The sequence below is a fragment of the Cryptococcus neoformans genome, assembly GCF_000091045.1.
Source record: "Cryptococcus neoformans var. neoformans JEC21 chromosome 4 sequence".
Lineage (NCBI taxonomy): Eukaryota > Fungi > Basidiomycota > Tremellomycetes > Tremellales > Cryptococcaceae > Cryptococcus > Cryptococcus deneoformans.
Window position 1 is genome coordinate 1,112,127 of NC_006686.1, and position 22,874 is coordinate 1,135,000.

The 22,874-nt window shown below is 45.0% G+C and overlaps 9 protein-coding genes and 1 non-coding gene across 10 annotated transcripts; 6 read left to right on the forward strand and 4 right to left on the reverse strand.

Annotated features, from left to right (window-relative positions):
• Positions 1-1,822: 1,822 nt before the first annotated feature.
• CND03995 (hypothetical protein) lies at positions 1,823-2,746 on the forward strand. Its single transcript, XM_024658493.1, has 3 exons — positions 1,823-2,140; positions 2,201-2,356; positions 2,444-2,746. The coding sequence occupies exons 1-3, from the start codon at positions 1,979-1,981 to the stop codon at positions 2,630-2,632; spliced, it is 507 nt and encodes a 168-aa protein (XP_024514346.1). The 5' UTR covers positions 1,823-1,978; the 3' UTR covers positions 2,633-2,746.
• Positions 2,747-3,052: 306 nt separating this feature from the next.
• Positions 3,053-3,151, reverse strand: CND04000. The gene has a single exon. It is a non-coding gene; the product is annotated as a tRNA-Gly (tRNA).
• Positions 3,152-3,275: 124 nt separating this feature from the next.
• Positions 3,276-5,022, forward strand: CND04010 (conserved hypothetical protein). The gene is made up of 7 exons (XM_570639.2): positions 3,276-3,465; positions 3,526-3,658; positions 3,808-3,885; positions 3,979-4,091; positions 4,175-4,270; positions 4,353-4,391; positions 4,447-5,022. The coding sequence occupies exons 1-7, from the start codon at positions 3,463-3,465 to the stop codon at positions 4,723-4,725; spliced, it is 741 nt and encodes a 246-aa protein (XP_570639.1). The 5' UTR covers positions 3,276-3,462; the 3' UTR covers positions 4,726-5,022.
• Positions 5,023-5,349: 327 nt separating this feature from the next.
• CND04013 (hypothetical protein) lies at positions 5,350-6,720 on the forward strand. Its single transcript, XM_024658494.1, has 4 exons — positions 5,350-5,454; positions 5,517-6,070; positions 6,120-6,490; positions 6,568-6,720. The coding sequence occupies exon 2, from the start codon at positions 5,547-5,549 to the stop codon at positions 6,051-6,053; it is 507 nt and encodes a 168-aa protein (XP_024514347.1). The 5' UTR covers positions 5,350-5,454; positions 5,517-5,546; the 3' UTR covers positions 6,054-6,070; positions 6,120-6,490; positions 6,568-6,720.
• Positions 6,539-7,788, reverse strand: CND04015 (hypothetical protein). The gene is made up of 3 exons (XM_024658495.1): positions 7,687-7,788; positions 7,435-7,593; positions 6,539-7,370 (listed from the first exon to the last, which is right to left on the reverse strand). The coding sequence occupies exons 1-3, from the start codon at positions 7,775-7,777 to the stop codon at positions 7,318-7,320; spliced, it is 303 nt and encodes a 100-aa protein (XP_024514348.1). The 5' UTR covers positions 7,778-7,788; the 3' UTR covers positions 6,539-7,317.
• A 104-nt stretch (positions 7,789-7,892) lies between these two features.
• On the forward strand, positions 7,893-11,087 carry CND04020 (vesicle-mediated transport-related protein, putative). The gene is made up of 5 exons (XM_570640.2): positions 7,893-8,948; positions 9,004-9,479; positions 9,528-10,205; positions 10,252-10,617; positions 10,670-11,087. The coding sequence occupies exons 1-5, from the start codon at positions 7,961-7,963 to the stop codon at positions 10,799-10,801; spliced, it is 2,640 nt and encodes an 879-aa protein (XP_570640.1). The 5' UTR covers positions 7,893-7,960; the 3' UTR covers positions 10,802-11,087.
• On the reverse strand, positions 11,088-14,475 carry CND04030 (CAP1-related). The gene is made up of 12 exons (XM_024657049.1): positions 14,015-14,475; positions 13,395-13,957; positions 13,002-13,338; positions 12,829-12,943; positions 12,678-12,771; positions 12,247-12,626; positions 12,098-12,184; positions 11,953-12,039; positions 11,818-11,877; positions 11,695-11,764; positions 11,558-11,632; positions 11,088-11,491 (listed from the first exon to the last, which is right to left on the reverse strand). The coding sequence occupies exons 1-12, from the start codon at positions 14,298-14,300 to the stop codon at positions 11,192-11,194; spliced, it is 2,454 nt and encodes an 817-aa protein (XP_024512637.1). The 5' UTR covers positions 14,301-14,475; the 3' UTR covers positions 11,088-11,191.
• A 1,041-nt stretch (positions 14,476-15,516) lies between these two features.
• CND04040 (ATPase, putative) lies at positions 15,517-17,139 on the reverse strand. Its single transcript, XM_570595.2, has 7 exons — positions 16,974-17,139; positions 16,473-16,917; positions 16,332-16,410; positions 16,193-16,281; positions 16,077-16,148; positions 15,750-16,020; positions 15,517-15,689 (listed from the first exon to the last, which is right to left on the reverse strand). The coding sequence occupies exons 1-7, from the start codon at positions 17,008-17,010 to the stop codon at positions 15,570-15,572; spliced, it is 1,113 nt and encodes a 370-aa protein (XP_570595.1). The 5' UTR covers positions 17,011-17,139; the 3' UTR covers positions 15,517-15,569.
• A 251-nt stretch (positions 17,140-17,390) lies between these two features.
• On the forward strand, positions 17,391-19,280 carry CND04050 (conserved hypothetical protein). Its single transcript, XM_570581.1, has 7 exons — positions 17,391-18,041; positions 18,092-18,295; positions 18,348-18,486; positions 18,533-18,664; positions 18,718-18,870; positions 18,920-19,018; positions 19,078-19,280. Exons 1-7 carry the CDS (start codon positions 17,461-17,463, stop codon positions 19,189-19,191), a joined length of 1,422 nt encoding a protein of 473 aa, XP_570581.1. The 5' UTR covers positions 17,391-17,460; the 3' UTR covers positions 19,192-19,280.
• A 569-nt stretch (positions 19,281-19,849) lies between these two features.
• CND04060 (expressed protein) lies at positions 19,850-21,954 on the forward strand. The gene is made up of 5 exons (XM_570582.2): positions 19,850-20,312; positions 20,363-20,740; positions 20,816-21,400; positions 21,457-21,652; positions 21,712-21,954. The coding sequence occupies exons 1-5, from the start codon at positions 19,905-19,907 to the stop codon at positions 21,822-21,824; spliced, it is 1,680 nt and encodes a 559-aa protein (XP_570582.1). The 5' UTR covers positions 19,850-19,904; the 3' UTR covers positions 21,825-21,954.
• The last annotated feature ends 920 nt before the right edge of the window (positions 21,955-22,874 follow it).

A 22,874-nucleotide genomic window follows, 5' to 3' on the forward strand; every position in this document is an offset into this window, starting at 1 on the left:
CCAGTCCCCTTGATCATACCTCTGTGAAATCACCTAGAATGCAGCCGGCTTCAGAAGCGACCTTCGCAACTATAACGGCGCTTTCAGACATCGACATCAATCCGTCTGGGGACTCAAAGGCATTCGATCTGTTACTCATTTGCAGCCGAGTCTTATCATCTCATCAGATTCATTTTGTCTGCGCCTGGAGACGCCTCTATTTATGCTCAGGTCGGTATGTCCGAACTTAACGAAGATAGCAGAGTCCAGCAACTTAACAGAATTAAAATGCCTTCAACTACTGTGATCGGCCTTAACGAAGATAGCAGAGTCCACCAACTTGACAGAGTTGAAATGCCGTCAACTACTGTGATCGGCAATCCTCAGGCGGATTGAGCAGATGTCGCTGTGTGTAGATTTTTATATCAAATAACTCCTAACAGTTAAGGCAAGACTGCAGCGAGAGCCTCATGTAAGTGCGTTTTACTTCACAGTTGTATAATATAGCTAACGTTTCCGCTGTAGCAAAACTGCTCACGCCTACTAAACCCGAAACAACATGATCATCGTCGATACAATCTCCCTACAGTGGATGACGTCGCGGCTACCATGCAAGCTCTGAAATAGAACCTAGCAGCGGCCGTGGGACCATACAGGAAACCTATGGAAGTAAAAAATCTCAACGTGTGGGCGAGAAAGCCGCCACTTTTTACACCTCCATTTCATTCTGATTTATCACCAACGAGGGAGAATATGGATGGTATTCCTAGATCCCATCTCGCTGAAGGGCGTAACTACCCATCATCAGTTATAGAACTTACATCCTCTGCTAACATCGTCATTTTACGATGAGGCAGGAACGGTACAAAAAGTCCCTATAGAGCAATCCTATGCCTTAAGGTCTTTTTGAGCGCCCAGGCAGTTTTAATGCGCTCTTCAATATGGGCCTCTTTTTCAAAAGTTGACAGTAGACACTTACTCAGCTCCAAATCCCAATGAGAATGCCTCCTCCTAGCCTTGATAATACGTCAAACACCGGGCCCGAGTCACAACACATCATTTATTCATCTACGCCATCTATCTCAACAGGTAAACTACCGAAACCCCCTCTCTTAAATTGCGCACTCCTTCAAACCACACAAAGTGACATTCTGATCCATTGTTCGTCATAGCACCAACATATAAATCACATGTACTGTCCAACAAACCACCCAACCTAATGAGAACTACTAGATGTAACCTCATACCCCTTTGAGTGCTAGGTTTTGTCGCCCATTCCAATGCCGATGGGAATACTTTACAGTAACTGGTTTGGGATGACGATCTATGTGGTGAATTAAGACCCAGCCCAGCGCATCACACGCTTACATACGTAGAACGATAGGGCCAGCGACATGATCGCGATCTGAACATTTTCAATACACCACTTCGTGTCTCCGTTGAAAAAGTACAAGTCTTTTGTATTTTCCCTTTCACGATGGCCAATGGGTTGAATTGTAGGGCCCAGTTTTAAGAAAGATCGATGGTCTCCATGTCACGACGGCACTGAGCCTGCCGACGCCGTGTAATTTGTGAATACGCCAGACAGCTCAATAATCAACTCACCCCTCAGAAAAGGGAGGAACATGGGTCTAGGATCAAATGAGCCACTGTACATATGTAAAATGCATCATAATACGTACCACAACACATTTGGATGAACGAACACGTCTATTCTCATTAACAAAACCACCCAAAAACTGAACAGAATTCCCAAAATTAACTTGGTGCAATTGAATTATTTACCCGAAAAACCGCGAAGTCTTTCGCGGGTCATCACTAGTAAGTATAAATTAACTTTATAGGTTTTGACCTTTTATCTCGTCGCCCACTGCAATTTGAATCCAACATGTTCTCATCTGATAGTCTTCACTAGTAGTGACTTTCGTACCAGTACATAGCAGATAGCTTTTTTTTCTGACCCCAGCCCTTCTTTGTAACCTATTTTCATTTTTCCATCATGATTTTCATGATCCCCATTCATATTTCCACTTTAATTCTTCATCTCTTTGCGAGTGCTGCGTACGCGTCAAGCCAACCTTTTTTGGGAGGTTGCCTCAAGTCCAATCCAGCTCCTGCAAATTCTCTAGCGATAACGGCAATATCTCCCTCGCAATGTGTCGTGTGTTATTTTCTCGCGCGTCTAACGTCTGAAGAACATCGCTTACTTTTACTGTTTTAGACGCAATGTTGGAATGAACGTGAAGATACGCGTTACGCGTATTGGGACTCACGAAGCGAGGATAAATGTCTTTGCTCGCCTTTTCCTGCCAACGCTATAGACTTTACTCTGAGCAATCAAGCAGAGGCTTTCGAGACATGTGCCGAAGGGATTACAGTAAGTCACTACTCCTGCACATTGCAACAGCGTTCAGTGCTTCCATGGTCGATAAAATGGGGACTGATGCAGCAAACAACAACGAAGATGTATGTACGCGCCCCAGAACCTCCGAATTTCCAGATAGAAAGAAAAAGGGCAGGGAAGGGCAGACCCGGTGATGTTAGCTCGAGAGCTGAAGGGTTGTGCCCCTCTCCTTTGACAGCTTGTTCGGTTGCTGGCGATTCCTCTATTTATGAGGTAAAAGTTTTTTTCTTGATCTCATGTACCCCGTGAATGACTATAAAGGTAGAACCAATTATGCTCATAAACGCTATTCACAGTGCCTTGACCTGAATGTTGGTTTGAGTACGTTATCTCAGCTCTCAGCTATTAGGTATTCAAAAGCAACACATGTCAAAGTATTGCTACATTGTCAAAATCAGGCGCGTCTCTATTAAGGTCACTGGACAAATTCACTGACCCCCACCGACTTGTTCTGGACCCACTGTCGTCATTCCCTGAGCCCCCACCCTGAAATCAGGTCTCCCTTTGCTTCCCTAACAGAAATAAAAAATAAAAATGAGCTGCATTTTGTCTACCCCTAAATCATCTGTGTATGATTTAAATAAATGAACTAATAATTTATGTAAAACCTTATTTGCCTATATTTTGCTGGTCACCCAAGTATTTTTGAAAATTAAAAAATTAAAAAATTACACCGTAAGGGAGTCGAACCCTTGCCGCATCGATCTTCATCCCGTTTATTAATAACTGAAATGGCAACGATGCATGATACCGTTTCACCAACGGTGTCTACTTTCATTTCACAAAACGATGCTTGATTCTATATTGTAAATCACACTTGCGCTCAGCATCCTGCACGCGATAATAAAAGCCTGCACGCGATAATAACAAACAAGCAAACCAACAACAACAACAACAACTGAACAAACATTTAACTGTATCCCATATCCCTCATCGCTCAGAAGCTTAAGAGTTAAACGATTTGGTTCAGATCTATAACTAGTCTTTGATTCTTTATATTTTCTGTTTCTTCCTTATTAAACGTGAACTCTTATCTTTCCGTTTGATTAACTTATTACTGCAGAATAGCATTTATTGTCATGGTAAGCTCGGCTTCCCTCGCAATTTATATGGTATGACATTCGCTGAAATAATATGTTTAGGCTCTCACACCACAAGCCCTTCGTCTACTCTCCCGACAGATTATGGCCCTCAAGTCCGACCCTCCAGAGGGGGTAAGGATAGCAGTCGGTGAAGAGGATTTCACAGCTCTAGAAGGCTGGGTTCAAGGTCCTTGTGCGTAAAGTTGAGGAATTTAAACAACCTATATAGAAGTTTATCCAGATAAATGCGAGCATGCTCGTAGGAGATTCACATAGTTGGAGACCAAAAGAGGAAGGCTGGTCATGTTGGAGTTTGCAGACTGACTGTCCCTTTGCAAATAGCTGGCACGCCTTATGAGGGAGGCTATTTTCGCATCCGCTTCGCTTTCGGTTCTGAGTTTCCGAACCTTCCACCAAAATGTGAGTCATCGTTTGTGCCTTGGTGGCCGAGCGTGTCCCGTGCAGGATATGCCGAGTTATGCTTACTTCGTCACTAATGTATGACTTCACAAGGTACCATGGTGACTAAGATCTTTCATCCAAACATCTCCAAATCAGGCGAAATTTGCGTCGATACGTTGAAGAAAGGCTGGAAAAAAGAATATGGTGTAGGCCATGTCCTCATCGTATGTGTGCACCACTACTCTCCTTTCCTTTTCTATTCTACCTCTGACTTTGTGCAACTTGAAATTTGCCATATCTTTACCAGACTATCAAGTGTTTGTTGATTTTTCCCAATCCCGAAAGTGCTTTGGATGAAGAAGCCGGTAAACAACTCTTAGAAGACTATGAGGGCTACAGTAAAGTAAGTAACAAGTAGATTTGACTCTGCGTCCAAAATTTCACCTAGGACTATGGAAAAGACTGAGCTGACTGATGGAGCGTAGTATGCCCGTCTAATGACTAGCATCCATGCCATTCCCAAAGCAAGCATCAACTCGCTGCCCCATTAGGATGATGTTAACTTCTATCAATTTATAGGTTGCGCCTCCTGAATTTCGGGTTGCAAAAATGTCAAGGTCGGACGAACATATGCCGACCGGGACATCACCAAGTCCCATGAACAATTTATTGCACAGACCTATTCCACTTGGCAACAGTAGCTCGCAAGAACAGGGCCCCATTCTTTCTCACCCGGGGCAGCATGTGCAGGATGCGAAGAACGACTTGAAGGCCTTTGGGAACTCCAGAGCCGCATGTAGCGGCGGAATCAAGACAGCACCTATGAGCAAGGTTAAACGAGGTGCAAAGAGGTTGTAGATATAAAAATATTTTGCAAAGACATATAACGCAACCTATCGATAGCCCATAAATAAGTACCATATCGATCTTGCTAGTCACAGAACGAAAAATGGTTGTTGGAGCCTTTTTGTTCCTGGTCCGGAAAACAGCATAGCCTACTACTTCATTTCGTACCTCTTCGGTGACCAGCCGACGTCCGTCGAGGGGCTAGTGTTAAAAGCCTGGCTCTTTCACCTGTCTGATCGATACGCGATTGAGTGATCCATATTTTGAGTTGTTGCATTCGCGACTTAACTTCGCTCACCAGTTTATGATGTACACCTGCTGCAAACTAATACACATGTAAAAGCCAAGGTCAAACACGACTGCAACAGCAAGCCAGCTGCAGAGTCTTTTTAAGTTACTTCTAACCTTACAGTTATTTATCATTAGTTATCTATGTACTCGTTATAATATAATTCTGAGAGTTTCCCGCCTGCGCTCTTTCGCTGTAAGAACCGCGATGTGCTTCCCGTGCCTTAGTTAAAAGGCTACTAATTACGTAAAGCCAAAAATGGGTATCTAAATATTGGGTTATGTAATAAAATACCGGCGGACAAACAGGCGAGAAGGCGGCTGCTGATCTACGTACGTAGAAGGCAGCCGAAAGAGAAATTCCAAGAACGACGACTAATAATCATCGCACCACATAACTTTTCGCCAGCTATTTAATACAGCGAAGCCAGGCCAGCATCATATACGTCGCGTGTACGTGTGGGTTGGAAGATCCTTGCATATACTGGATAATGTACTTATACTAGTATATTAAGCATCGTTCAGAACATTCCTTTTCTGTTTCCATGACACGAACCATGGCGTCCCCTACAATCCTTTCATCTCCTCTTCTCAGCTTAGAAAGTATCAACATTCTCCTAGCTTCACCAGCACCACAGAACGTCGATGTGCGTATCCAACTCTTATCGGCCAAGATTCTTGCCCTTTCAAATCTCCCACTGTCTCCTGCATGTCGTCTGGATGTTCAGAAGACTAGGTTCCAATTAGGCAAAACGTATCTAAGAGATAAGTTTGACTTGAAATGTGCCGAAATAGAACTAGGCATGGTTCAAAGGGAATGCAAAGAGCTGGCTAGGAAAAAATCCTACAAAGCAGACGAATTGGAGCACTATCCGAGCCAAGAAAACATCATTAAAGAGATGGCAGTTGAATATGAAGCATTGCAAAGTCAAGCAAAAGAACTGAGAATGGAAGCTATGCGTCTTCTCGTCGAAGTCGAAGAAGGCCTCGGTAGGCTAGGAAGAGCTGCCACATGGAGAAATTTGATTGAGGCAGCTGTGAAGGATGCGTAATGGCCAGGCCTCTCGAAGTGAGTGATTTCAATGTGCAATGTTTGACTATGGCTGATGGGGCGTCAGTCTGTCAAAGGTCGGACACGGTACAAACCATCGTGATGGGCCGACCCTCAGGCAATTGCATCAACCCTAGTTAGATTTACTCTGCTTGGTATAGTCATTATAGTAATGACCCGTTTCATTCCCCGACTTTGCCGACTTTTTCGGATTGCACACTTGTGTTGTCCATTATTTCCATTCCAGTACTGTAGGAGGAATCTAAGAACCGAAGGATTACCTAATCACCCGTTATCTTCCATTTCAGTTAACGGACAATTTGTGCCGATCCGATTCAATCGATGCACCGAGAATATGGACCTAATACCGTGCGACTGAAGCAAAAATATCAAGATCGGTATACGAAACATACCATTCCTATCGATTTAGTCGCGTCTGTAAGGATTCCCAAACCTTCTGATAATAATATGAACTCATTCTAAGTTGCGATTTCTCATGATGGTATGTATGCCAGATGGTATTTCAACTAGAATCCAGCCCCATTATTTGGGTCAATCCCCTCTGAGCCGGCTCAACCTAGCATCTTTTCCAATTCGTTCTCTTCTAATTCGTTCTCTTCTCAATGAATACATTTTCCTTCTACGTATATATCAGGATAAGCATTCCCTTTCCTTCTATCATTTCAAAAAATTTGATTCCTTTTGCAATGAATGTCCTGCCGTCTCAAGTACAATATAGCCTTTGGTCTGTAATTTTTTTGTGAGGGCATCGAGTGCAAAAGGAAGATTGTGTATCAAAGCAGGATTTGAGGAACATGTTGCGTGCCCTGTAATACAACACGATAAGGCTTGTAAATGGATTGAGCCCAGTGGTAATAAACCTGTCACGGGAAGTTGTTCTTTTGCCTTCATGAAGTGTCCACAATTAGATGAGTGTCGGTGATGGATGCTGCTTTCCCGATACCCATACCAGCTGGATTGGAGAATGCTTGGATGTTTATGAGCTTAGAAATTAGAGCTCGGGAGTCCGTGTGAGGTATCTTGAGAGTAAACGGAGTTCTCAGCGTATAACTAGCAGCAGTTCTTTCCACAGTCATGAATAATGTGTCCAAATGTCAGGACAAACCGATTCTAACAGTATGTTCCATATTCCTCGGATGTTTTCTGATACAAGATCGGGCTGATTCAGAAGAATGACATTTCTAAACGCTACGTGCCTGCGATAACGCCCCATAAGCGATAAGCAGGTCGGAAGTCAAAATCGTTCAAGGCATGATGACACGCTTTTGGCATTCATTCATTTTATCGGGCATTGTCCCTTGGTATGGTTATTGTCTGGATTTGAGCCTTTCTCTGATCACAGGCAGCCAGGTACAACTTACCATAAGCACCAGTACATTGCGATGGTCCACCATTGTACACAGAGGACTCCGTCGACGCACAGATCCCCATCCCCTCATCGTTGACCCCAGTAGTTCTTCGGAAGGAAGCTTGCCCCAAATAAACCAGAGAAACGCACAGCAGCTGTATATCAGATTTGTCTGGATGTACAAAACCTATTAGTTCGACCTTAACCCAATCATTTTCACCGAAGATTCACGACCTTATCAATCTTCGGTTGCCGTTCAACTTACAATTTCGACAGAGTTGCGTATACACCCAGTGGGTAAAATGAAGAAGAATACAGTGTAGTCGTCGAAGGAGTTGGGTTTGATGGGAATTCATTTTCGGTTGTACAATCAATGGAGGATGACGGCGGATGGACCTCCGCCGGGAGTTTACATTGATAAAGGTATTACGTATTGAATTGACGCAGCGGTTTACATCCCACAATAAAAACAACAATAATTCCCACTACGTACGTAGCTCCCATTTTCCATCGCGCTTCCCTGTCTTACTCCAACGACGATGTTCGCCGTGTCTCTCCAAGACCGCCTCAAGGCGGCGGTAAACTCTTTAGAAGCAACAGGCTCCACTTTACAAGCACGCGCCTTGAACGCAAATCAACATCCGCAAGACACGAGAGACTCGAGTCCCCAGGACGCAACCAGTGCGAATCCCCGTCCTGCTTCCCCATCTCCTCCCTTTCCACACTCAAATAACAGCAAACAGGATGTTAGGTCAAAATCTGTCCCCGTGCCTCTGAATCAAGCGGCCTATACCGGCGCAACTACAAGTCAGCTCGCTGAGAATGCTCTCTCAGGTCTTAGAAAGTCCTTCCAGTTTGGGCGAAGCTCTCTGGACCTTTCTGATCCAGTGGGAATCTCATCTTCACTTCCCGCTACCCCGAGTGGTCAAGGAGTCAAGGACATTGATTTACCTTCACCTTCAGCTTCAGTGCCTGCTGAGCCCTCAGCGTTCGCGGGAAAGTCACCAGCTGTCAGTTTTCTTCAAATCACGGATGCCGCTAATGGGCCTACGGAAATTCACGCGCGATCCACCACGATGAGGACACTGATTCCAGGTGATCCCATGTCAATACCATTACCCCCATCACCCACATTATCGTCGATCTTACCTTCTCCAGAGGCGGATCCTTTAGGAGCTTCCACGTCATATGATAGTGTCGATGAGGGAACGATCCCCGGCCACAAAGAGCTAAAACCTGTAGAGAAGCCAGATCAAGATGAAAAGGATCTCAATCAGCCTGATGAAGAAATGGCTTCTACGAATGTGAAGAAGTTGGCTGACCTCGAAAGGCGGTACGATGATCTGTCCAACAGATTCACAACTCTTCTTATTCAGGCACACCAAGCAAACAAGATTTTCAAAGAGCTTACTCCACTGGAAAGCTGCATCAGTGATGTCGAGGCCTTAGAGGGATGGATAAGGATGATGGTAGGAAAAGTTGAGATGATGGGAACGGAAATGAAGAGACTCCAAGACAATCTCACTTGTGAGTTAAGGTTTCGATTAAATAAACTCAGTCTTATTGACCTTCTGGTTTTCAGTACAAGACTCTAGGATTGAAGAGCTCCGTGATACGCATCGACTTGAATCCGCCTCTCAAAATGAACTAGTTTCCAAACTCCGATCTGACCTTTCTGAATCTCAGTCTAAACTTTCCACATATTCCTCTACTGCGGCCACCGTGACTCAGCTGCGTGCCGACCTTGCCAAAGCTCAGACTCAAGCCAAAGAAGAGGAAGAAAAGCGAATCAAAGCTATCTCTCTACTCAAAACTGTCCGCCTGAAACTTGTAAAGGTTGAAAAGGAAAAGGAGGAGCTCGAAAAAGATAGGGCGAGCGAGAGAGCTGAGAGGAGTCGATTGAATGAGGAAATGGAAAAGGCGAAAATTGAGAAAGAGAAGGAAGTCTCATCCCTGAAGAAAGGGTTTGAAAGAGAGCTGGGGGGGGCCAAAGAAAGGTATGAGAAAGAATTAAAAGACAAAAAGGCGAGTTGGGAGCTCGAGATGATCACAACAAAAGTACGCGTCTTCAATGAATAGCGACAATGGCTCACGCCCTTTGTTCAGGCTGCTCACGCCAAAGAGCTTTCCCAAAAATCGGTCAAAATTTCAGGACTTGAAGCCATCATCAAAGAGCTCAATACCAACAAACAGACTATTCATGCCCTTCTACAAAGCAAGCAAGCCGAGGCCGAATCGGCCAGAGCAGATATGGAAGAGATGCAGACTAAGAGCAAAGAACTAGAGTTCCAATTGCGGGAGGCGAACGAGCGCTGCTCTTTACTGGAGGACAGTTTGAGAGATGATGGTATGGGAAGAGGGGGACCAGTGGGGATGACCGTACTAGAAACTAGGAGGGATTCACTCTCCTCAAGTAGGAATAACAGCTTGTCAGGTACAAGTCCAATGGAGATCCAACGACTCCTTGCTGAATCTGAATCTCGCGCTGAGTCTAAGCTTTCAGAACTTCGCGCTCGTATTCGCTCGCTCGAATGTGAGAGAAACGAACTCGAAGAAGAATGGGCAGGTAAGATGCAAGAAAGGGTGAGGGAACTGGAGAAAATGAGGAGAGTCCTTCTAGATAAAGAAAAAGAGCATGCCAGGAGTTTAGAAGGCTTGAGAGAAAGAGAATCGACGATCCAGGAAGTAGAACAGAAGACAAGAGACCTGGAAGCTGAGATTTCGAGGATGAAGCTCAGGATGGAGGAGGTTGAGGGGGACAAGGCTGTCGCCTCCGAGTCCGAAGTGTGTGCTTTTTTTTTAACTATGATACACCCTAACACCTTTGTAGCGGGCTGCTCGCGAGGAACTTTCTTCTCTTCAGCACGAACTTGTCGACCTTCGTTCGCAGTTGGATGATTCCAAATCTCATATCAGTTTCCTTAAGTCTACCAACAAGACACTTCGCGATGAGATGCGAAAGATACAGTCATCCGTTCAGCTGATGGAAAAGCAACGAAATCCTGGAGTGGGTTATTGGGCTGCTGCCGCAGGTCAGAGATCAAGTATGGTCGGCTCTCCGATGTCTAGTGTGAACGTCGATTCGCCCGCACTGGGAAGAAAGAGCGTAGAAAGCATTAGAACAACGGCTGGAACGGAAATAGGCAGCGACCTGGGAGAGAGCAAGAGAACTCCCGAGGAAGACCTGAATTTGGAGGTAGGTCCTGATCAATCGGATGAGGCGAAAGGTGATGCTAATTTACATTAAGTACCTGCGGAATGTCATTCTACAATTTCTCGAGCACAAGGAGATGCGACCGAACCTCGTAAGGGTGATGTCCGTCATCCTTAGGTTTACTCCCCAGGAGTTGCGAAGACTGAATGCGAAACTGCTCAGTTAGCAGCATTAGACGTTGCTGCTCGGGGGTATACCATTGTATCTCGAAGTCCTTTCATGGTAGTTTGTAGTTCAACCATGAACCAGGCATTGCCATGGAAAAGTTGTAAATTATGTCTCGAACCGATCGCTCCTTCCCTCTGCCCAGTAGCATTTCAGTAAAGCAGCTTTCTCTCCATTATGTAGGCGGCAGGTCATTTATGCACAAGCTGTACGAGTCTATCGTAGCAAATAGTAATGTACAATCTCAATCATAATAATATATAACAATATAATTACATTGAATTATCTACACATGTATATGTCGCACCAAAGGATAAATGAAGGCTATGAAACGAAGGAATATGGAACAAGCAGAAGATAACAGTATGGGAATCAGAATCATTTATATCGACTACTTCCGTTCGCCAGCAGTGGTATCTACTGCTACATCGTCGCCGCTTATCCATACCTCAAGCTTTACCCCGTCCATCCCATCCATGTCCTTCTTGGCCTCTTCCATTATTACACCCGCCTTGTGTCGCGGCGCTTCCTCCTTCGCATCGGGCAAAGGCATCTTCGTCAAATGTGAAGAGTAACCGCCGTCCACGAGTGTATCCTCTGGAGAGCTAAACCGTTCGAACGAGTTTATTTGTGTCCAGTTATCGTTGTTCAGGTGGAAGTCCATGTCCACCCCTTCTTTTGCCGCAATCCTCTGAGAGGTAAAAGTCAAAACTGCCGACTCATCTAGGCCCGCCAACGAATTACTGAAATTACTCACGGCATATTCCAAGAAAAGTCTCATCATATAGGCCTGGAGATCTTCCATTCTGAACATTCTCTGGACAAAGCATTTCTACAAAGAAATCAAACAATCAGCGGATGGCTCCCGATCATCTCCCTGGCGTAAAGACTCACTCCATTTCTCGCAAGAGCTTGGGCCGTCTCGTCAAAAGCGAGCTCCGGATGAGTAGGTGTACCACGGAAACTAGCAAGAAATCATCAGTGAGGGCCTTCCGAGGAACCACTCTGCTTACTCACAACGCCATGATGTCGGGAAGATCCGAAAAGTCAAGTTTAGCGGGTATGTACATGAACCATCTGTGTGAGAATTGATGAAGTTCAACACTCATATCATGCGAAGCAGCGTTTTTGGAGTTATGACGGTATACTTACGGTATTAAATGCGGTTGAAACCATTCAGTAAACATGGTCATCTTGATAACCAGTGAGTTCGTGCTCATCAGCTTTCTGAACCGCCCGCTTCGTCGGCAGAAAAGTCAGCGTTCAGCTGTCTCTTGATAAGCAGTAGCAAACGCACCTCCAACCATTGCCATCAATGTCTAAGAGAAACTTGTTCAAATTCAAGTCGTCTCCGCTTTGTCTGGGTGCCCATTCAATCTCATCCCTAGCTTTCTAATTAGCGCCTGAAGTTAAATATCGGACTGAAAAAGTTAATTCGTGACTTACCACATACTCTGACAAGTACCGTCATCTTGGGAACATTGTATGGGCTCACCAGCCAGCTTGATATCGTAAAAGAACTCCATAGCCTGGGCTGTTAAAATCTTTTCCTCTTTATATCGTAGTGGGCCTTCCGTCTCCGTCGCCCTGTGCTCCTTGACTTCTGTGTTTCCTTCACGCCACCCATCCAAGTCCTCATCACCGCCCATAGCACTATATACGTCAAGTTCATCATAGTCGTCCTCTTCTCTTTGTCCCAAATTAGGTACAAGATAATTCATGGGCTCTAAAGAACGGTTGTTTGCGTAATTGTGAAGGCGAAAACGGTGTGCAGATCTCCAATCGAGATCAGAAGTCATCCAAGATATGCCAGTAGGACTACCACGCTACCGGCAGGTGAGCAACGCACAGCCCCTCAAAGTCCGCGAAAAGCTCACCCAAGCGAGTTTGGAGCTGGGTTTATTTTCCCATTCTGGATCGTTGCCAGGTGGGTCGTGGAACTGGTCAAGAGGGGTCACAAGGATGTCAGAACTATTTTGTGTGTTCAGTTATTAGTTGTCCATTAGAAGTTACGGAGAGATTTCGAACTTAATTGATGTTTTTGCCAGACTGAACAGTGGTAATAATTGAGTGTGAGGTCGTGGATGGGAGTATGGCTCATGTGGTTCAATCGTTAATCCGTGAAGAGGGATAAGATAAGGGTCTGTAAACGTCACTGTGGATTCCACCCAGAGAGGTCATTCGGTAAAGATGACACCTACTTTGGCAGAGATCACCAGCTTCTAAGCTATCATAAATAAGAGACTTGCCCTCCGAGAAATTTTCATTTTTCCTGTAATTCGAGTCTGGAGCACAACTCCTAGATAATTTCACTTTGGCGCTATCTGTCTCTTCTAAATGTGATGTTTTCTCTCCTCGTAACCCGAGGTCTACCAGAGATCCTCTGCGAGCCCAAGAAAGATAAATTTGAGGTTGATCGAAAATGGAGAATGTGGCACGCATATCAGGGAGATAATCTGAAAATCCTCGAAGTAGTGAAGCTGTGTCTCTGGCGCGAGGCAGTGTCCCTCCCCATTGAAGTCCCCCTTCATCTTTAATCTAGCAGGTGAGATTTAGCGCTGAGACCAACCAAACTTCCAGCACAAAAGTCTCACCTCGATGTCTACAGAGCCGTTTCGCACCACTAAAGTAAATGTTTCCGCCATATTATCCACCATCTCCATTCTTCTCATCATTTCACTCTTTGGCAATGCCAAAAAAGGGGCTAAATCAAGATTGATTCTGTCGTATTCATCCGGCAGCACCAGATTGTGCTGCATTGCAAAATCCCACCATTTGTCAAAACCCTTGGGTGGCTGTCGCCCATACCTCCTTATGTATTCCCGTACGGCCTCCTCCAAAGTCCTTGACTGACGTGAAAGCAGCTCTTCCCACCGTTTCTCTCCCAAATCTAGTAGCAGAGGTATGGGATGTGGCGCTTCAGGGTCATGGGATACAATGAGGTGTCCAGTCGGAGAATAACTATGGTAGTGTTTGAAAGTTTTTGAGCGGCCATGGTAAATAGAGGAGTTTCTGGAAAAGCTTGAGCCTCGGAAGACAGTCCGGAGACGAGTTAAGTCCCGATGGTACGCATCTATTGGCGAGACGAACCGGCAAAGACCATCGAAGTCCTTCAGTCCAGCGATTTTACTCTTGTCGCTTGCATGCCAGAATCTGCCTAGATTTCACTCTTCAGCTCCACAATATCTGTGTGTCTATTTCAAAGTGTCCTTACCTAACAGGGCCAGAACGGCTAGAAAGACAATCAAAAACAATCTCTTGGGCGATCCCAATATTCTGAACCGCCTCCGTCTGGTGGGAAGCTGTCCTAAAGTGAAGATGTAGGGCTTCTGGAATGTGGCTTGTGGCCGCAGGCCCACTGGCGATTCCGGATAGCCATCTTGAGAAGCGCGGGTCGAAGGATTGTAAGAAGCCGGAGTGGTGTAAAGATGGGGTGCAGAGGCGGGTGGAGTCGAAGCAGCACGAAATGGAATTCGCGGAGACGCTTCCTGAACCTCCATGGTTTCGCTAGCTTCTTACACAGTAAGAAGCCGAAATGGGAATACCGTGTGGAGATTGGAAAATTGATGTTAGTCGCAGAGAGCGAAATTGAAGATCGGGAATATCGGTCACGTCGTCGTTAATACGTACGTAAGGGTTAGAACATTTAGTTACCTGTATAATAACCCAAAGGAACGGGAGATGGAAAATTAGATGAGAACTGAAGAACTACATGCTTCACTTGTATATCTGATATTTCAAGAAGTACAAAACAACAGAATTACAGATCGCAGATCTCGACATATTATTTTAAGATTAAAATCAATACTAATCAATACACACCTTACTGTAAGCAAGCTTTGCAACTACTGTATCCTATCCGTACCGTTAAAGGGAACTTGAGATTGGAAAGGCAGATATAGAAAGTAGGGATCACGGGTGCAAAATATGCTGTATTTAATGCAGTTTCTTGTTTCACGCTCTTTCTTCTTGTACGGTAGGAGGATCAAGGTACGAGGTAAAAGGTCCCGGATACAACAAGGTTCAAGGTACGGGCTGGAGGTTGTCGACTGTCGATCATTGGTTGGATCGCACAAGCAAGTATGTAGTAGTCACTATTGTGTGCTGTTTTATTATGCCCCTGCATGTAAATAATAACTAAAATACGCGCATAAAAGTACAACTATTATATTACTACATGCATGAATAATAATTATGCAGCAGATAATTATGGTGACATTCCCAACACTGTACTGTACACAACCCGTCGTATGTAAAACACAAAACACAGCGACCCACTATCAGTAATTCCATTGGAAGATGTAAGCCTATGTTTGAAGCTTGTGCTCTTTCTAGCGCCATCATACACCCATCTGGAAGCAATAATGTTGATACGGATCGTGAAACTAATAAAAGAGATAAAGCAGAAGTCCATGATGCTCACGTATTTTTTCCTGATCAAGTTGAAAGAGTAGAAAGCTCCTTTCGATTTTCATCTCACTATGCATGTCGACTTCTATTTTTTTCAGTGCAATGGTCCCGCTTCGGGCGGGTGGTTGTACTTTTTGTTCATGCGAATTGCTGCGCTTGACATCTTTGTACAATCTGCTTTGACAGCGACTATACGGAATGGCAAGGCGACACTTCTCGAGAGCGTTATCTTCTTTCAATGGGGATCCAAAAAAGCATTGAAGCTGGAATGTACACAATGCCTTGTCGTGCTTGCGATTTGACGTTGTGAATTGTGTATTATACATACGACATATACTACGGTACCAAAAAAGCGTGTATCAATCAAGCGACTCCGTGACATATGCTCCTGGAGGTCTCCTGCTGGGATCGACATAGGCATAGGCATGGGAATCATGCAGAACAAAATCGTCCATGTTGAGAGGTCGTATTTGGAAACCCTGTTGTAGTCATGTAACACCATGAGTGGACGTGTAAGTTGAGCGCTAAAGAGAACATACCTCTTTCCGAGCCTTTTCCAAGCCTTGTACTCCACTTTTCCCTTTTTCTCGCATCAGCTCTTGCACGGGCGTCATGACTGCATTTCGACAAGTTTCACGGAGGTCTGACCCAGAAAGACCATCTGTGCGTTGCGCAAGCTTTTCAATGGAGAAATCAGACGCAAGTCTTGTGTGCATGAGCATGAGCGTGAGGATTTTGACTCGTTGCTCATGATTGGGAAGGCGAATAGCAAATCTCTTAGGCATCCGTCGAAGAATTGCGGGATCGATGCTATTGGTAAATGAATGAGCTGCTATTCGTCCGCTGAAGGCCATAACTCTGCTTACTCATTTGGTCGATTGGTTGCTCCTAGAACTAATATTCTAGAATCGCTGCCGGTGGTCAAACCATCCCAGAGACTAGAGAAGTTCAGTGACTACAATTGATATACTTCCTAACTTACGTCATGAACTCGGCTTTCATCATTGCAGTCACTTCGTGGTCTCCAGCCGATCTTTCTCTGAAGAGACTATCGATCTCATCGATGAAAATCTTAAGAGTTGTCAGATTTTTTGTTGGGAAAGGCAAATTGAATGGCTTACGATACTAGGCTGCAGCTTTTTCGCAAGTGAAAAGAGCCCAGCAACAAGTTTATTAGATTCGCCGAACCATTTGTTTGTCCTGTAATGGTCAAATTGCCAAATTTAGCATCAATAAATTCAGAGATAAGACCTAGAACTGACAGACTCGAAAGAGGAAGGTTTATAAAAGTGGCCCCACTCTCCTTTGCCAAAGCCTTAGCCAGCATCGTTTTACCACACCCTGGATGTCCATATAACAGCACTCCTTTTGGAGCACTCAACAATCCATTTCCACTGCCGAAAAGCTCTGGAAAGGTTAGAGGATATATAACTGTTTCCCTCAAGCTCGCAATAATATCGTCTAGACCTCCTATTCCCTCGAATGTGACGTCGATCGATGAAGGTGGTACTATCTCGGCGGCAATGGCTTGCTCATACTCGTCTAACTCAAGCGACGCTAGTTGCGCTTCCGAGAGGCCCGTCTGGGCAAGGAGACTCTTGCTCTTCTCTTTAGCTTTTCTCGAGGAACCGGATGCGGGATCCAGTGATGACACGACATATCGAAGGGTATAATAGAGGGCGACTTGAGAAGCCGCAAAAAATGCAACTGGCGGCGAGCATCAGACGACCAGTAACGTAGCGGAATAAGCAGATACAACTAACCGTCCATAAATACTCTTCCAATATCTCTGGGGGCCATTTTGCGTGGCGTTAACTTCGTAGGACCAGAAAAATATAAAGCAAAGGATTTTATTAATAAACTACAGACTCAGACGAGACTAATAAGAGCTTCGTTGCCACTGTAAAATGACGAGCCAGCAACCTTTTACAGTAATACGTAATAGAAGGAGTGTGTTGCGATTGCGGTCGCCTCGTCGGACGTAATAAAAACAAACGCCGGTCGTCGTCGTCACCGCACGCCTCGCAAAATCCTCTAAAGAAATACCTTAAACAATCTTTCTCGCGCCTAAAGTTTATTTCGTCGGCATATTTGACTCCGCCGCGCCTGTCTTTTCGCCGACTGCCAAACAACAAAATAACAAACAACAAAACAGTTCACGACCATACTTTCCTCGAGAACAAGGGCATAATTAACTGTCAAAGAAACTCAGGATAAGATTTCCGATAGTTCCCTCCAGGTTTGGCCTCCATGTCCTCGCAGAATGTTTCTGGCCTCATGGCCGGTCTATCTCTCTATGCTCCGCAGTCTCCCAAAGGGTCCAAAGCACAACAAGCGGGCAAGACGCAGGAGTCATCTCACTCTTCTCAGTCTCAGAATAGGCTTCCTCCGGTGCTCAAGAAATATATGAATCCAGGCCTCGTCCGCCCTCCCAACAGTGGTCTTGCCAACAACAGTCATCCGTCTTCCTCTTACTCAGATCCATCATCGCGCGGTCCGCTCCTTACCCTTGCGGGTGTCAATGTCTCATATCCCAAATCGGGCACAGTCTCTCCTATGAACAAATCTAAGGGTGCCGTCGGGCACCATTCTGCTCATGGGATCCACGGACCAGCCCATTCAACCTCCTCAAGAGCGATGGCGTCTTCCATCAATCCTGGCGCTTCGAAACATGCTGTAACGACTAGTTCTTCACATATCACTAATTTAGTTTCGGAGAACTGCAAGAGTCTAGAATTGGGGCGGTATGATGGCGGCTTGGAAGAAGATGAAGCAAATCATGGGGATGCCAGTGGGCCTACAGCCAAAATGCTTGAGCTGTCTAGTGTCAGGTAAGTTTTCATCCATGGAAGGCAATTAGGGCTTAATCAATTTGCAAAAGCGAGGGTGCAATTCCCTTGTCCCTACCATCGTTCACTATTGGCCGCCCGTTGGGTAAAGGTAAATTCGGTCGCGTATACCTTGCTAGATCTAAGGCACCTCCTCACTTTATTGTCGCCCTCAAATGTCTCCATAAGGCAGAAATCATTCAGGGTAAGGTAGAAAGCCAGGTGCGGAGAGAGATAGAAATTCAGCAAAACTTGAGGTATGCTTTTCATCCTGACGATAAGCTAGCAAGGCGCTAACGACATGCTCAGGCATCCTAATATTCTTCGTCTCTATGGATACTTCCATGACAGCAAACGTATATTTTTGGTCCTAGAATTCGCCGCAAAGGGGGAATTGTACAAACAGCTGTCTAGATTAGGCAGGTTTGACGAAAAGAAGAGTAGTCGAGTATGTTATGCCCCCCGACTGATGTTTTGGCTGATTATCTTTGTAGTATATAGCTCAGATGGCCGATGCTTTGTCTTACTTGCACAGAAAGCATGTCATTCACCGAGATATCAAACCTGAAAATCTTCTCATCGGTTTGAATGGCGAGCTCAAAATCGGCGACTTTGGCTGGAGTGTGGTACGTCGGGCAGGAGAGTGGGCATCAGAGGGCCAAAGCTGACTGTATGGCAGCATGCACCAAGTAATCGCCGCAGCACGCTTTGTGGAACTCTTGATTATCTTCCCCCTGAGATGGTAGAGGGCAAGGAGCATACTGCAGCTGTCGATCTGTGGGCATTAGGTGTGCTAACTTACGAGTTTGTCGTCGGTGGACCCCCGTTCGAGGTGAGTTATTGTCATATAATGAACAAATGAATGCTGATGCCATACATAGGATCTCTCTGGAAACGCCGCTACATACCGGCGAATAAGGAATGTTGATTTACACGTTCCTTCTTGGGTTTCTCCTGAAGCCACTGATCTCATCAAAAGAGTCAGTATCATCCTGGGTTAGAGTGATTGCTTCTAGGATGCTGACTGGACGTCCCTTAGCTCCTTCGGTACAAACCTGAGGACCGTTTACCTCTGTCCCAGGTCATGATTCACCCGTGGATCAAGATGTATGAGAAGAAAAGATCGGCAAGTAACGGGATCAGGAGGTCATAACTATAAATAGTGATGTCAATCACGTATATATATTGCAGAGACCGGACTGTATATGCAACTTCGAGTAGAGGTATATCCCAGCGATGTATCTTGTACTATTATTGTACCTAAAAATCCTGATAAGGAGCATAGTAGACTTTTCTTGATCCGGGATGTTCATCTTTCATGTTTTGTTTATGCGCCCGAGGTTTTATCACCGAGTGATCTCCCATTTGAAATAAATGCGCTGCTATAATCTCGCTGCTATGCACTGATTTGGAATATCGGCGCAACTTCGTGAATGAGTGACGAGAGGAATGATTGACCGTTAGTTGCGGGAAGTCAACTTAATACCGTAACTGTGCGTGTAAGAAGCTTCGTCCTGTAGTATGTAATGTGGAAGATCATGGTGACAGCTGTTTCCATTGTTCCTATCGACAAGCAGCGCGTTTCGTAGATCCCGTTTCGACTTCTTGGGATATGCCCTCCACAGATATCTGTGGAGGAGAGTCCGAGGAGTGTGGAGGGAAACAACGAAGAGTCGGTCACTCCGTCGGCGAGTGGGAATGACGGCAGGGAAGATTTATGATTACGTACGGGAGCTGTTTACTGGCCTCCACCCTACCGATAAAGGTGTCCCACGGGAATACAATCCCTTCTTGCAGTTACAAATAACGAACTACACCACATCTCTCGTAGCTTAAGCAGTGACTATATTATATTTTATCACCTCTATGCCCTCTAAACGTTCTGCCACTGCCTCCATAACTACCGCCTCTAAGCGCCGTCGCATACACACTTCATCTGTCTGGACACACAAGGACGACTGGTCTACCCTCCTGAGCGACTCTTCTCTCTCTACCTCGTCCATCTCCGTTCGACCGCCCCGTTTTCGCACGTTTCCTACTCTGACAAGATGTGCTAGTGATGCTGTTGTGAAGGGATTTCCTTCCTTTTGGAGACTTGCTAAACATGCGGATCGAATGACGAAATATAGCGGACCTGATGAAATCGTAAGGGAAGATTGGGAACGATGGTGGAAAGAATGGTGGGAAAGAGTCCCTTCACGTCTTCAAGAAACGGTTAGGGACAATATATTCAAGAAATGGGGAGGTGCATTGTCTATTCCGGTCATACAAGAAGTAAGCTTCTTCAGTTCTTATATGTTTCGGCCCTCTTATATATTACATAGCTTTTCGTCATACCTGGCGTTCTGTTCCTTCCAGGAGATTTGCTTCCTGCTGTTGCTCAAGCCACTCGTCTCAAACCCCTTATTCCTCCTACGCATATTTCATCGTTGTTGAATACTCTCATATTGACCCATTCGCCCACCTCTTCCGATGTCGGCATAGCTGGGCTCATCTACCACCTTCCAAATCTTGAAGCGATCAACCTCAAGGGTTGTACCTCTGTCGCGGAAAAAACTGTAAAGACCATTCTCAATAGGTGCGCAGGCTTGAGAAAAATAAATTTGAAAGGGACAAAAATAGTGGAAAGAGGAGTGAAGGATCTGCTTGGAACTTTTGGTGGGCAGTTAGAGAGTTTTAAGATTGACAACGTCACCTTTGACGTACGTGTGTCTTTACCTGTATTCACTCTGAATCATACGACAAACAATGTCTGATGACTGATGACTGATAATTAGAATACTGATGATACCTTTTCTTCGTCGCCTTACCCCCTCATCTCGCACCTCTGCCTTCCAGGCGATATCCTCAATCGATCTTCGTCATCGGCTAATCGAAATACAATCCGCTTTACTGGGATGGGATACCCACAGCCTCGTAACACTTTGACAACTGGCATTATACAATGGAGTGGATTCAGTAGATGTTTTCCTAGATTGACACATCTGTATCTGCCTGGACTTTTAGTACCGTCTGGGACGAAGATTGATACTTCTTTTCTAAAGTTGGAAAAGATTGTGCTGGGTCCTCGGGGACCCCCAGTACCAATCAGCACTGTCATTAGTCTGATAGCAGGCCACGAATCCACTCTCAGATCTCTTCATCTAGGCAACGTGTATCCCGATATTCCCTCTTCAAGAGCATCACACATGGCTGCTTATGACGATCTTGCGAACCATCTTCGTCAGTCAAAACTGTTAGAACAGTTTCGATGGCAGACTGATATTAAGGGGACGAATGATTCGGTGGCTGATATCAGTATGAGGCAATGGGGAGAAATGGTGTTTGAGCATTTTTTCGACACAAGAAAAGGACCTCTCAAGGTGAATGGCTAGTTGTGTTTAACATGAGGACATCATATTGACGTCATGTCACACAGCATCTTGTACTTGAAGTGCCATGTCCGTTTCGAACGCCACAGATGGCGGATCTAGCTTGTAATACGGTCAATCCAAGCCAGTTAGAGACTTTAGAGATTCCAGGCGCTTATTTGTTGGACCATAAGCAGTTTACTCTTATAATCGCTTCTTACCCCAAACTGCGACACTTGGATCTCTCGGGTACAACTATCGATGGTATGCAGCTATATCTTTCCGGTGATTGATGCCTGTTGCTTACCATGCGTCGAAATTAGATGATGACATGAAAATCATCATTCGTCACTGCCAACTGCTTTCCAGAATAAATCTCACATCTTGTCGGGGGATTAATGTACGTCACAGAAGAAATATTTTTGACGTCAGATGAGTTGGTACGCCTCCTAATCTAGATTGTAAACATGAGAATGAAGCATTCAAAGACGAGAGGGAGTTAATGCCAGAGCGCCTGGATTGCATGATGCTGATGTGCCCGACTCGTTCTCTTCTTTTCTCCAAAACAGACATAACAGTTCTATTATATAACCGAAGGGTGACTGGGTCGATGGCCATACGCACTTCTGCTACTGGCCAACTGGCCACTGAATGTGAATGTGAATGTGTATAACAGTGCTGATCAAAGTTGCACATGTCTATCCCTCGATCGAAAGCTTATCGGTTTTTTTCGCATGCTACATGTGTGTCGACTAGCTGATGAAAGGTTCATATGCCTATGATCTCGTACCTCAAATATCGGATCAATACCTTTGTTGGCCCATCCTCTTGTCCCCCAGGCAACAAGCGCCCGAAAATACAGAAGGTTGCGTTACATCGCACTTCAATACAAATTATATACAAGCTGTGCTGCACTGGCACTAACCAGTGTCCTCTTTACTTATTTCTGTGCCATCTGATCCGCCACCAAGTTGATTTTTAGACCCAGCTTGTTAAGACCTACATGACTAGCAAGCTTGGATATCTTCCTTCGAAGCTGTTCAACAATCGTTAGTCATATATGCGCACTCGCCAATGAATTGTATATCAGGAGCTAACTCACGCGTTTGGGATCGCGATTCCCTAGTTTGTTCTCAACAAAGTGAGGGATAATGGGATTCCTAATAACTTTACCTCTATCTTGGGACAAATTATGGTGTCGTATTTGGTCCAGATATTCCAAATTAGTTTCATTACTCCAAAGGAGATGTATATGTAGAAAAGTTTTGGAAGGCGGCAAGCCTTTTCTGTCCAAAGCTTGTCTCGCAGATACTTCCTCTAGCCAGCTTTGTAGAACTTTGTGATTAGCAGAGATATCTTCCTATCTTCTATGAGTGCTCTTATGCTCTGTAAGTGAAAAAGAGAATGACTTACCTCTCTCATGACTGATTTATGTTTTACTGTCATTTCCTGCAATGTCATGGGGCATTGTGTCGTTTTCCGCTGT

Bases quoted from the DNA above. Each gene is read 5' to 3' on its own strand.
- CND03995 (XM_024658493.1), top strand. From the start codon at position 1,979: ATGATTTTCATGATCCCCATTCATATTTCCACTTTAATTCTTCATCTC. The intron at 2,141-2,200 runs GTGTGTTATTTT...TTACTGTTTTAG, and splicing joins TATCTCCCTCGCAATGTGTC to ACGCAATGTTGGAATGAACG. The intron at 2,357-2,443 runs GTAAGTCACTAC...ACAACAACGAAG, and splicing joins CATGTGCCGAAGGGATTACA to ATGTATGTACGCGCCCCAGA.
- CND04010 (XM_570639.2), top strand. The intron at 3,886-3,978 runs GTGAGTCATCGT...TGACTTCACAAG, and splicing joins TCCGAACCTTCCACCAAAAT to GTACCATGGTGACTAAGATC. The intron at 4,271-4,352 runs GTAAGTAACAAG...GATGGAGCGTAG, and splicing joins ACTATGAGGGCTACAGTAAA to TATGCCCGTCTAATGACTAG.
- CND04013 (XM_024658494.1), top strand. From the start codon at position 5,547: ATGACACGAACCATGGCGTCCCCTACAATCCTTTCATCTCCTCTTCTC.
- CND04015 (XM_024658495.1), bottom strand. From the start codon at position 7,777: ATGAATTCCCATCAAACCCAACTCCTTCGACGACTACACTGTATTCTT. The intron at 7,594-7,686 runs GTAAGTTGAACG...TTGTACATCCAG, and splicing joins TACGCAACTCTGTCGAAATT to ACAAATCTGATATACAGCTG. The intron at 7,371-7,434 runs GTAAGTTGTACC...AACCATACCAAG, and splicing joins GCAATGTACTGGTGCTTATG to GGACAATGCCCGATAAAATG.
- CND04020 (XM_570640.2), top strand. From the start codon at position 7,961: ATGTTCGCCGTGTCTCTCCAAGACCGCCTCAAGGCGGCGGTAAACTCT. The intron at 9,480-9,527 runs GTACGCGTCTTC...CCCTTTGTTCAG, and splicing joins TCGAGATGATCACAACAAAA to GCTGCTCACGCCAAAGAGCT. The intron at 10,206-10,251 runs GTGTGTGCTTTT...ACACCTTTGTAG, and splicing joins CTGTCGCCTCCGAGTCCGAA to CGGGCTGCTCGCGAGGAACT.
- CND04030 (XM_024657049.1), bottom strand. From the start codon at position 14,300: ATGGAGGTTCAGGAAGCGTCTCCGCGAATTCCATTTCGTGCTGCTTCG. The intron at 13,958-14,014 runs GTAAGGACACTT...AGTGAAATCTAG, and splicing joins AGCCGTTCTGGCCCTGTTAG to GCAGATTCTGGCATGCAAGC. The intron at 12,185-12,246 runs GTAAGTCACGAA...TTAGAAAGCTAG, and splicing joins GGTACTTGTCAGAGTATGTG to GGATGAGATTGAATGGGCAC.
- CND04040 (XM_570595.2), bottom strand. From the start codon at position 17,010: ATGGCCCCCAGAGATATTGGAAGAGTATTTATGGACG. The intron at 16,411-16,472 runs GTCAGTTCTAGG...TGACCATTACAG, and splicing joins AACCTTCCTCTTTCGAGTCT to GACAAACAAATGGTTCGGCG. The intron at 15,690-15,749 runs GTATGTTCTCTT...TGACTACAACAG, and splicing joins TGGAAAAGGCTCGGAAAGAG to GGTTTCCAAATACGACCTCT.
- CND04050 (XM_570581.1), top strand. From the start codon at position 17,461: ATGTCCTCGCAGAATGTTTCTGGCCTCATGGCCGGTCTATCTCTCTAT. The intron at 18,042-18,091 runs GTAAGTTTTCAT...AATTTGCAAAAG, and splicing joins CTTGAGCTGTCTAGTGTCAG to CGAGGGTGCAATTCCCTTGT. The intron at 19,019-19,077 runs GTCAGTATCATC...GACGTCCCTTAG, and splicing joins CCACTGATCTCATCAAAAGA to CTCCTTCGGTACAAACCTGA.
- CND04060 (XM_570582.2), top strand. From the start codon at position 19,905: ATGCCCTCTAAACGTTCTGCCACTGCCTCCATAACTACCGCCTCTAAG. The intron at 20,741-20,815 runs GTACGTGTGTCT...ACTGATAATTAG, and splicing joins TTGACAACGTCACCTTTGAC to AATACTGATGATACCTTTTC. The intron at 21,401-21,456 runs GTGAATGGCTAG...CATGTCACACAG, and splicing joins CAAGAAAAGGACCTCTCAAG to CATCTTGTACTTGAAGTGCC.